Source organism: Anabrus simplex, chromosome 2 (assembly GCF_040414725.1).
Source record: "Anabrus simplex isolate iqAnaSimp1 chromosome 2, ASM4041472v1, whole genome shotgun sequence".
In the NCBI taxonomy this organism is placed as follows: Eukaryota; Metazoa; Arthropoda; class Insecta; order Orthoptera; family Tettigoniidae; genus Anabrus; species Anabrus simplex.
Genome location: NC_090266.1, coordinates 1,171,940,285 through 1,171,952,511, shown reverse-complemented (window position 1 = coordinate 1,171,952,511; position 12,227 = coordinate 1,171,940,285). Strand labels below are relative to the sequence as shown.

The window sequence follows — 12,227 nt, the reverse complement described above, 5'->3', positions numbered from 1 at the left end:
CTGAGCCCAGTCAAAAAAATAATTGCATTTGACTCATCACTGCCCACTCCGTAGCATAGCAGCAAGGACAGCACTTCGCTCACTTATCTGTACATGACATGAGAGAATTAAAATTAATAAAATAAGAACTAAGAAAATTACTACAGTCACCTTATATAGTTTCAATTTTAACGTTTTCATAGCCTGCCATTCTGAGCTCTTCGAAACCCTGGCTACTTATCCAATTCATCTTAGGGATTTTGTAGGCATATGTTCTAATCTTTCTGCAATTTAATTTATTTTTTCCTCGTTAAATACCGTTCACGGTTTTTAATACTTCCCTTCTTATCGAGTAAAGAACCAGTTCCTCTCCATTTGTTAACGAGTTTCCGCACGGTCTCTCTATGTAGAGGGCGTACACCTGGAAGTTGTGTTACAAACCTAATGACTTCCCTGCAAAACTCTGTTTTCACATAATTATCGTACATAAATACCCTTTCCTCTACCATGTACACATGTGGAAGCATTATGAGAATTATACCCCGAAGTAACACTTCACAACTCGAACAGTTGGAGCGACAGATGAACGCTTAAACACATTCTAAGCACGGACCTGAACGGGGAAGTACGGGGATTTCCGTGCTGTTGTTGCACTGTGTAACAGTCTACAGAAGGCAGATAAGCTGGGCACACCTGCCAGCCAACTGATGAGAGGAACTCACTGTATTTGGTTTAGGCCATTCTTCATTCGTGGAACTCAAGGTGTAGGTGTAGATGGAGGATTAAAGAATTTTCTTTCTGTCTTGAGTTGATCTCAGATGTGCTGTTGACTTTGGAACACTGGCTTGTTCATTATTTTCACTTCATTAATTTTTCTAATGCTTTGACAGTTATTTCTCTGCAGACCAGAATTACTTTTATTTTTGTGAACTATAATATAGCAATTTGGTTCATCCATTCCCATCCAAAGGACCATTGTTATTTCTCTCTCAAGATGCTCAAAGTGCAAAGATATCATAATGTTGTGCATTTCATGATATTGTATCAGCAAATAAGCTGAAGTAGCAGCACATGATATTGTAAGTGGTTAATGACCACTGTTTTCCTAATAAGCCCCAATATGTCCCATTAGGCAGCAAATTTTTAAGGGTGGCATTTTATATATATACTTATCTGTTTTCATAGTTGATTTTTAGCTATATCTCAACACCGATACAGCTAAATCAACTATCAGCTAGCTATATCCCAACACTGATACAAAGCTGCCTCTGTGGTTCAGTGGTAGAGTGTCTGCCTCTGGATCCCAAGATAATGGGTTCAAACCCGGCAGAGGTAGTTGGAATTTTGAAGGGTGGAAAAAAGTCCAGTCAACACTCCATGTCATACGATGCTGGCATGTAAGAGATCACTGGGGACACATTTGGTGTTTACCCAACAAATATTCCTTCCATTTCTGCATTGAGGAGATTCCACATTATTCATTATTTGACATTAATGACATTAATCTCACATGTAGAAAAAGAAGACATGACTTAGTTATCCTAAACAGTTGCCTTCTTTCCTCCCTTCCCTCACAAACCCACACAGATATTTAAGGAATTCATTAAAATTTACTTATCCAGTGCAGAAAAAGTAAAGAATTTATTTATGTACATTCGTGTGGAGTTTCTCACAATAATGCAGGGAAAATATCATGTTTTTCTAAGAAGTAACTTCAACAAAACTATTGAAATATTTATACTTAAATATTTTAAATATTCAGAATTTAGTGTCTTGAAATATTTTCAAGTTGGCATATTGTGTCTATTCCAACATTAGATTAGATTTTCTGTGGTGATTGTTGAATTCTGTTCAGAGTTTCTGAATGTACAATATGATATTTTGTATGCTTATCTCTGTAGTTGTCCTTGAGTAGGAAATCTTCCAGTATGAGGAAATAATAGGTATGAAACATATGGCAGTAAAATATATTTTACTTTTATTAGTCTCTTTCATCTTGTAATTGATGTTAGTTTCATTGCATGTTCTTAATAATGTGCATTGCATGAAGAAATGATAGAATGAGAACATATTTCTTTTTTGATAGAGCGAATAGAAACAGTGTTTGAAAAACTTTGTTTCGTGCAAGTATTTAAGGTAGAAATAGAGTTTGTATATTTTATTAGAATAATACAGTATTAGTTTTGTTAATTTTTGGCGCTATAAGAAATACACTGAGAAGACTTACTCAATGTTGTCCCTGTCGTTAGTTTCATGACTATTTTGTATCTGTACATCTTACATGGTCAACTGCCAACAACTTTATATCTGTGTTGTTTAAGTGGGACCATTTAGATATTGCAGGTGTCCATTGTGCTAGAAGTGTCTTAATTTTTGTACCAGTGACCTGGAATCACCTGGAAATTAGCTCCTTGTATAAATGAGGTAATCTGTGGAGACACCTTATACTGAGAATATCTATTGATAAAACTTGGCTGATTATTTTTAGAACCCTGCATGGATCCGGATATGTGCGGATTTATCTGCAGATATCCGCTAAGTTAGAGTCTTGGCGGATACAAACTGTATGGCAGTGCGGATAATTTTGCTGATATTTTCTAAATAATGATGTTTATTGATTTTCACTCAGGTATACTCTTGTTTTTGCTTGTAGTTAGGTGACCCTTGACTTTGGTATAGGAGAATAGCGATATATAAAGAGCCTTGAGACCATAAAGCCATAAATCTGACCTAAGCCTAACTGACTCCTGCCCACAATTAATGAAAGGAAGGAACAAGTTCAATACGCCGGTAGTTGTCGCAAGAAAAAGTCCCTCAAAAACCTGTAGGGGTTCTGATGCCAGGTGTCAGGCCTGTTGTATTATGTTAACAGAGCTATACTTCTCAATGCCTTGGGTGTAATATACTGTAGTTAAATATTTAAATTATCTGCGGATAACCATTTTACGGATGCGGATAACCATTCGCGGATGCGGGTGCGGATGAAGGAAGTGTGGATGCGGATATTATTTTGTATATCCGCGCAGGGCTCAAGTTATTTTGTCTCATTGTAACTTAACATCTATGTTCATCTTAAATGTGAAGAATCATAGCCATTAACATGTAAATGTTGTAGGACAAGCTTGAAAATATAGTTCAAACAATTTACTGCTTCCATTGATAGACAAAATATTATTAGGAGAAGATTTTTGAAAAATTTATGGCTAACCTAAGCCCTCACTAACAATATGTTAGATTGAATTAGATTAGGTTTGTTTGGTTAATGCTGTATTAAGTGATAATTACTTGTAATTTTACAAGGTATCAAAAGGAATTCTGCTATAATTGGGATAAAATTCTCGTAGTGTGCAATAAATCAAATTGAATTAAATTTATAAAAATTTCTTCACTGAAAAATTCCTTAAATTACAACAAAATTCCTTTATGTTCTGATTAATTGATGTTCAGTTTTGGTTGTCATGAATTGAATGAAGATTGTGATGAGATATAGCTATCAGAACATTTCACTATCTTTCTTTGATACCATTTATTTCATATGCCCTTTGAATGTATATAAAATGTATGTTATTCTATATGATGATGGTAGTGATGATTGATGTTTTAAAAGAAGTCAGTAGGATTATCAGGCCTTGTTATTTATCTTCAGTGCATGAGTTTGTGAGGAAGGGGAGGAAAGCAAGCAACTTTTAAGGATAACTAAGCTCTGTCAGATTTTTGCCCCAGTTCAGGCTCTCTTTTGAAAATAAATGAAGTACAGTAATCTTACAGAGGTCACTGCAATGTGGTAAAGGAAAATAATTCACTATATTTTCATGAAATTAGTGGTGTATGTAATTGTGTTGCATAATTATACAGAGTCTTCACAAAATACAGTGTGATTTTTCCACTTTTTCTCATCACAGATCTGTACAGACTTGGTTTAATTCATTTCCAGGAGTCACAACAAGGAAGTGAGTGAGTATGAAAACCTGGAGGAAGGTGATGAGAAGAAAGAGAATAGTGATGTGGAAAGTTTTGAGCGTGAAGAGCAGCGCATTGCTGAGGAGGTGGAGCGCCAGGTAATTACTTTGTAATTAATTAGTTTCATAGTGACTGTAATCCTTTTTTCACTGAGAGATAATAATAATAATAATAATAATAATAATAATAATAATAATAATAATAATAATAATAATAATAATAATAATAATAATTCCCTTTTAGTTTACTTTAACTTTTGGCATCAAACAAGTAAGCTTGTAATTTAACATGACTTTGTCTCTTGATCCTAGCCATGTATCTACAATTGTAAGCAGAATCCAATTGAGTGAAATGTGATATTTCATGTTGACAATCTTAAGTGTTGAGTTATAATCATCATCAAATATCAAAGCCATTATGTTAAAAACACTGCTGATGGTTGCATATTATCATCATCATCATCATCATCATCAAACAGTCATGTCAGCACACTAGTGTTCAGTTCAAAACTGGTTTTTGGGCACTAAGATCCATCATTACTGGTTAAAACTGATTTAAAATTACTTAAAACATACTAATTCATATAGATGTGTCATGAAATGGAGCCCAGATGAAATAAACATTAGAAATGCTGGCTGGACGTTCTGTTAAAGTTGTTAGGCTATAAATTATCGAAGAATGAAAAATGGGGGATGGGTGAGGCTAAATTAGAAGTTGTTAAGAAAATTGAGTCCCTGGGTATGATAATAAATAAGTGGAAATGGAAAATGGTCAGAACAAATAAAAAGAACAAAACTAAAGGGTATGAGTGCTTTGTAAACTATGAACATTGTGGACAAAAAGTTGCAAAACACTAATCTCAGGGTGTATAAAAATGTATTTAATGCAGTAGTTGAAGTGAAATGGCGTATGGCTTTCAGTGCCGGGAGTGTCCACGGTCAGGTTCAGCTCGCCAGGTGCCGCTCTTTTGATTTGACTCCCATAGGCGACCTGCGTGTCGTGATGAGAATGAAATGATGATGAAGACGGCACATACACCCAGCGCCCGTGCCAGCGAAATTAACCATTGATGGTTAAAATTCCTGACCCTGCCGGAAATCGAACCCGGAACCCCTGTCACCAAAGGCCAGCATGCTAACCATTTAGCCATGGAGCCAGACTAATGCAGTAGTTAAATCAAAGGTATTGTACGGAGCAGAGATCTGGGGAGTTGAAGAAAAAGTTTCTACACTTGAGGTAATCACATGTAAATTTGTTAAATTAATAATGAGGCTACCGAATTGTATAGCCAGTTTTGGTGTAAAAATGATGTGCAATGATATAAGTCTACAGGGAGATACTGTTAAACAATTACGTATCTGTTAAGACTGAAGTTGGGATCAGGTGGTGAAGATACCCTACCAGCACCAAGAATACTGGGATACTGGGTGGATGGGGTAAGGAACATTTCAGAAAAGGTGGGAATGGGAAAGTGATTGTTCAGAGCAGCAAAGAAAAAAGTCCTAAGAGTCAAGGATATTGTAAATAAACAAATTGCTTCACAGTGTAAAAAATAAGAAGTCACTAGGGGAATTATCTAATGTAATTTAGAGAATGAGGACAAATGTAGATAATATAACAAAAAAAAAAAAAAAAATATAGAAATGAGGGGAATAATATGGTGGTTAATGTGAGTACACAAAAGTAAAGCATACAGACAGAATAGGGATGATAACACATGTTTATTATCTTCTAAAGAAATGGGACGGGAAATTTATGGATGAGGAGGATAGGAGGAAAATATTTAATGAAACTCAATTGTATATTGTTGTAAAGTTATTGAACAGAGAGTGGATGCACCCAGGAAGAAATGCCAAATTATTCAATATTGTTAAGGGAATGTGGAGAAATAAATTGATAGAGGTAAGAATTGATACATGCTAGTTAGTGACTGAGTTATGCCTAAGGTAACTTAGACAGTATGGGCCGATTGCAGAAACGGTATTTAGACGATGTCTACGGTTAAACAAATACCTAAGTTTAATTAATAATTAATGTTATTTGTTTTACGTCCCACTAACTACTCTTTTACGGTTTTCGGAGACGCCGAGGTGCCGGAATTTAGTCCCGCAGGAGTTCTTTTACGTGCCAGTAAATCTACCGACACGAGGCTGACGTATTTGAGCACCTTCAAATACCACCGGACTGAGCCAGGATCGAACCTGCCAAGTTGGGGTCAGAAGGCCAGCGCCTTAACTGTCTGAGCCACTCAGCCCGGCAATACCTAAGTTTGGCTGCCGCATTGCCAAGACGTGATTTATCACTTAGACACTGTCTAAAACCGATGTTCAACCGGTCATGTTTAAACACTGCCGAGAGCACTGTTTAACCTCAAATGAGAGGAGTGAATCACAATCAGATGTTATGTACCATGAAACATATAATTTGTATTATCATGTTGAGACGATTCTGGGAAGAAAGGTTAGTCCGATGGCCTCTCTGTGGGTAGCCCGCTGCTAAATCGCAGCAATTCGTTTAACATATACGGGGAGATAGATCTTAAAAATAAGGTTTCGCTTTTCGAGAGACTTGTTTCTTGAGACTGACAAAGGGACAGTCCGGTAATTGTCAACTTGAATACAATTCTTGGCAACCGATATATTTTATTATATACATGGGATAATTTCCATGGAATTATGGGTCACTTCGACTACATACATATCAGAATTACATGTCCCAATTGTCAGAGGCTGTCGCATACATCAACCGGGAGGGATTCACTTATATTTACTGCCAAGTAAACACACACAATAATGAAAACTAAAAAGTAGGTTGTATGGGTTTTTTATATAATTATATAATCGTATAAGTTTTCGGCAACTATCAGATAGGAAAAGGCAAGTGGTGGTGATGGTGGTGATTATTGTTTAAAGAGGACTGGGGAAGAAGAGCCGTGTCCATAATAACAGCCCTAGTATTTGCCTGGTGTAATAATAGGGAAATTACGAAAAACAATCTTCAGGGCTGCCGATAATGCGTTTCGAACCTACGATCTCCAGAATGTAAGCTACATCTTTATGGCCCATACAACACACTCGGTAACACATTACTGTTGCTTCATCCTCTCCTCGTCGAAGCTACCATATTTATGAGTAGATTACACTCACTGTAACAACGCCATAATCAAAGCTACACTTCCCCGTACGGTGGCGTGTCGCTTAGTGTCGATAATATGAGAATTTCCACCGAAAGCGATACTCTTATCTGTGGGCAAGTCATTCTCATGCTTAGCCATATTTAAGTAATGTGTAGGAAGACAGCTGACTGGCGTTCGGCGTGCGCACCAACAAATTTCATTGGTTGCGACATGCAAAGAGTTGCATGAAAGATACTTACATCTTAATTTTCGAACCAATATTGAAACTTTAAGCGATGTCTAGGTAAACATTGACTGAACGTTGTTTATGCAATGGAAGACTGTGCTCGTTTTAGACGTCATTTAGGTAGATGTTGTCTAAGGCTTAAAACTAGTCATCATTTCTGCAATCGGCCTTATAACTTTGTTGATATCTAGAGCTATTAGGTACATACATTATACTTACAGCATATACATGAGGTGTTGGATCCCACAAAACTCGTGGCTGGAATATGTTGATGAACAGCAAACTAGGCACATTTTCAGTCAAAAGGCAGTTCTTGAATGATGACATCCAAAGTGCTAAATCCCCTTTAATATTTAGCATGAGTTATTGGCAATGCTGATATAGTTGGACTCGCTTTATTCAAATTGTCTTTCACTCTGTTTATGAAATCCCTAAAGTCTTCATGAACCAAGTCAAATGACTTTTACATAGTTGTGCAAATTTGTTCTCCCTTCAAGCCATGGAATATCTACATCTGCTGGCCATGTAGAAGGTTCCATTACTTGATTTGTTCAATCAGTGATTTGAACTCTGATGTAGTGGCAGCATCACTTACAGAACTGCAGTTGGAGGAAATTGTTAGCAATCAGTATTTCAGATTCTCACAGATTCTCACCATTTTCAGTGAAACATCAGAAAAATTTCCATTCTGTATGACAATTTAATCTTCCTTCAAATATTTTACAGGGCATTCTCTCATTCCTTCAATAGCCCAAATGCTTCTATGAATTATTCTATAGTCATCAGTCAGACTAGTAGAATCTTTCTGCAGTAACTCATTAATTATTCTAACTTCATAAAAAACATCAGTTAATAGTGCTCGATTAAACACAAACTCGTGTGAACAAATATGAAGACAGAGAACTTTACACATTTAATGTTCTTTAGATCTATGATTCTGATCATCTGATGCCATTAGAAAATATTCATACAGAGCTTTGTAACTATTTACGGCTGCCTCAGCAGCTCTGTAAGATGAAGCTACCCAGTGGACAGACAGAATACTCCCTACTTTTGCTATATGCAGTCCTAGGTCATTAGACTGTAGTTGATATTGATTTCTTTGGTACAGTAAAACTTGCTCAAAGCGGAATCGCAAGGGTCCGAGTTTCTTTTCCGAATTAGACAAGTTTCCGGATTGAACAAAATTATACAAAAAGATTCACAAATTACTTACCCCTGATCCATTAGTCTAGTTCTGGTGATATGAATCTCAGCAACACAATATCTTGATGTACAGTAGGTTTTTATTACTCTCGCATAGGCCTGCACTCAACATATTATGTACAGTAGGTACTATTTGTACCATACTCAATGAAAACCAGACAATTTCTGCCTTATTCCACATGTTTAATAGACAAACTACAGTATGTACATGTACTGTAACACATACTGTATAACACAATTTCTGCCATATTCCACATGTTTAATAAACAAACTACAATATACATATAACACAATAAACACAATACTGTATTTGTCAAATTATTCCTTCTTCCACATGTCTAACAAAGAAACCTGTTTCACTATCCTTGATATCATGTCTTTCTCAATGCAGTCTTTAGCGCTGTACAGTAGCTCAAGAAGTGCTGTGAATTAGACTTGACAACAAATTTCATAATGTCCCTGACACACTCAATAGCTTGTTCACGAGTGCGTATTTTTTCCTGACTTTTCTCTTTCCTCCTCCTCCTCGTCCTCCTCCTACTCCTCCTCGTCTTTATCCCTCGGATGATCATCTTCTTCATTCTCTGTACGGCAGATCTTTGGAAGCTGTACAGCAGACTGGAAACTGTAGTAAGTAGCAGGCTGGTCATCGCTGCGAATGTATTCATCTACATTACATGGTAAATTCTGTTGTTGACTCAGCATAGATATCAGTGCAGCATTTTCAGTCACTTCCTCAGGTGTGCCGACATCATCATTTTCTGCAAATCCTGCTTTTGCAAAACACTTTTTGACTCTTTGAGGTTTGATCTGCTTCATAGCCAAACTGATCCAGTTGACAGCATCCAGCATGGAAACTTAGCGTGCAAGGGAGTAGGTGCTGTCAGCTGTATCAACATTCTTTATCAGTAACTGCATCAATAAATGCCTGTAGTGAGATTTAAAGGTGTAAATCACTCCTTGGTCAATAGGTTGAACAACGCTGGTTATGTTAGGTGGAAACCAGGCTAGCTTGACATTGGAAAGCAACATATGTGGGTGACAAGTGGCATTGTCGGGAGAAAGAACAACTTTGCGATTCTCCTTCTTCATCCTACAGTTAAATTTATAGAGAAATGCATTTATTTCTGCTTCCCCCATTTGGAGGCTGCCAAAAAGACAAAGCTTACATAAAAATTTGATTAATAATTACAAGGGCCATTTAAAATGTGTTTACCGGGCGAGTTGGTCATGCGCGTAGAGGCGCGCGGCTGTGAGCTTGCATCCGGGAGATAGTAGGTTCGAATCCCACTATCGGCAGCCCTGAAGATAGTTTTCTGTGGTTTCCCATTTTCACACCAGGCAAATGCTGGGGCTGTACCTCAATTAAGGCCACGGCCGCTTCCTTCCCACTCCTAGCCCTTCCCTGTCCCATCGTCGCCATAAGACCTATCTGTGTCAGAGCGACGTAAAGCAAAAAAAAAAAAAAAAGTGTTTATAAATGATAGGTATATTATAGTAAAGCCTAGGGACTTATCCATTTCCCCCTCCATGTTACCACACAACAGTACTGTAAGTCTTTCTTTTGACATTTTACTCACACCACACTTTTCCCCGTGAAGGCTCGAAAAAACAAGCTTGTTTCATCGGCGTTAAAAATGTCTTTAGGTTCATAGCCAGAAATTAAATTTTGCAGCTTCGATTTCCACTTGACTACTACATTTCACCGATGTCTTTGGACTCTTCACAGACTTCATTCCATACGATATTGTGTCTTGTTTTGAAACTCTCCAGCCACCCAGTTGATGCATTAAAGGCAGTATTGCCAAGTGATTTAGCAATTGCAAGAGCCTCATTCTGTAGCATAGGTCCACTGACTTGAAGGTTTCTCGAACGGGTACTGACGAACCATTCCCAGACTAAATCATTGATTTCTTCAATGCCTGTTACCTTAGATTTCCTCTTCATTTGTCCATTCCCCTCCATCCACTGCTTAGTAATATTGTCCTCATGTTTTAAAGTCTCATAAACTTAAGTTGTTCCACATCTGAAACGCGACATAATTTCACGCACAGACAACTTTTCCTTTTCACTCGCTTCAGTAACTTTCACTTTTTTGTTCGATGTTAGTGACGTATATTTCTTAGCCATCATGGTGGCTTCAAAACCGACACAAATTTACTGACGGGACACAAAGTAAGGGAACTGTTTACCTTAGAATTGGGCTAAAGTTGTACCTCAAGATAAAGATCTCTATGATCCATGGCAAGAGTCAGACAATTAGTGGAGATTTAAATCCCATTCTACCAGGAATTTGGGAAACCCAGACCTCACTAGAGCAGCGTGTTATGGTCTGTAAACACCTGACTCTTCCCCTGGAAAAATATTTATGTACCTGCAGTACCGGGTATGCCTAAATAAATTCCACAGCTAAAGCATAATTGCTGCATTATACAGTAATTATTTTCATAATTTCTTTCCGTTTTCACATTGAACAGATTCCGCTTTATACAACATAAATAACATGAAAAGACATATCCAATGCACCGGGACTATAACGTTCGTACACATTGGCACAGTTTCTGCTTTATAGACGTTCCGCATTTAGCAGGTTTTACTGTATCTACGGTACAATGAATAGACTTTATCCATGAAAATCTAAAATGCATCCACTCCAGACACTGAGTTTACAGTATTACCAACACTTAGTACTATTCTGTTAATGATGTCTTTCTTTACGTCCCACTAACTACTCTTGACAGTTTTTGGAGACACCGAGGTAATGGAATTTTGTCCTGCAGGAGTTCTTTTATGTGCCAGTAAATCTGAGCACCTTCATATACCACTGGACTTAAGACAGGATCGAATTATATTCTATGATGCAGACGATGCCACTCGATACTTCAGACTCGGTAATTTCAGACTTTTAGCCATCATAGAACTCTCACAATCTTTACATACACCAATCAAATTAATGTGAGAGGCCATAAGAATATAATCGGTTAAAAGTGTATTCACTATACTCTCAGATGAAACAGACTTCAACTAAAGTAATTCAAGGAAAAATATAATTGTTTCGTTACCACTGAAAGATACACAGATATATTCTATTAAAAGTATTTTTGATTATATTGTTGACAATTTATCTCGAATAACCTACAATTTAGAATCAACTGAAAATATTTCCTTGAATAACATTAATACAATTTATTATACTGGGGGCTGATGTAAGACTCTGAAGGCCTATACCCTTATCCTACCCACTGGCTACCTATATATCTATTAAATTAGGGTATTTGATATATGCATGCTGTTTACTGAGTTGTTGACCAATTATACGTTGTAATTGCTGCTTCTTTGCAAGATTTAATTTATCTGGGATCTTCGATCTGCACCTTGACTTTTTATGATAAAATGTTTACTTCCTCAGTGATATTTGTTGTTCTCATTTCTTGCTTCCATAATACGTCACCTCATTGTTTTCCCACATTTTTGAAATATAGAGCTCTGGTATTTTTTCAACACCAAATCAATTTCTAGTCCCTTTGAACTACTGTACAACCAATTTTCTTATCTTCAATAATTAGCCAAGGCTATCCATTCAAGAAGTTTCATGGTTATTGTATTTTGCATATCCAGTACTTTGGATATGAAGACAAACTTTCACTTGCAGATACTGCACAGGAAGAACTACAGTACTGCTGGCATCTGAACTTAAATCACTTACAGTACATTAACAAT

At 36.9% G+C, this 12,227-nt stretch overlaps 1 protein-coding gene across 1 annotated transcript in view; it reads left to right on the top strand.

Annotated features, from left to right (window-relative positions):
- The window catches only part of rut (rutabaga), a 1,268,721-nt gene that overhangs the window by 1,217,594 nt on the left and 38,900 nt on the right, over positions 1-12,227 (top strand). The window contains exon 25 of the mRNA XM_068226417.1: positions 3,914-4,037. Coding sequence (XP_068082518.1) covers positions 3,914-4,037 — 124 coding nt within the window. The remainder of the gene's footprint in view (positions 1-3,913; positions 4,038-12,227) is intronic.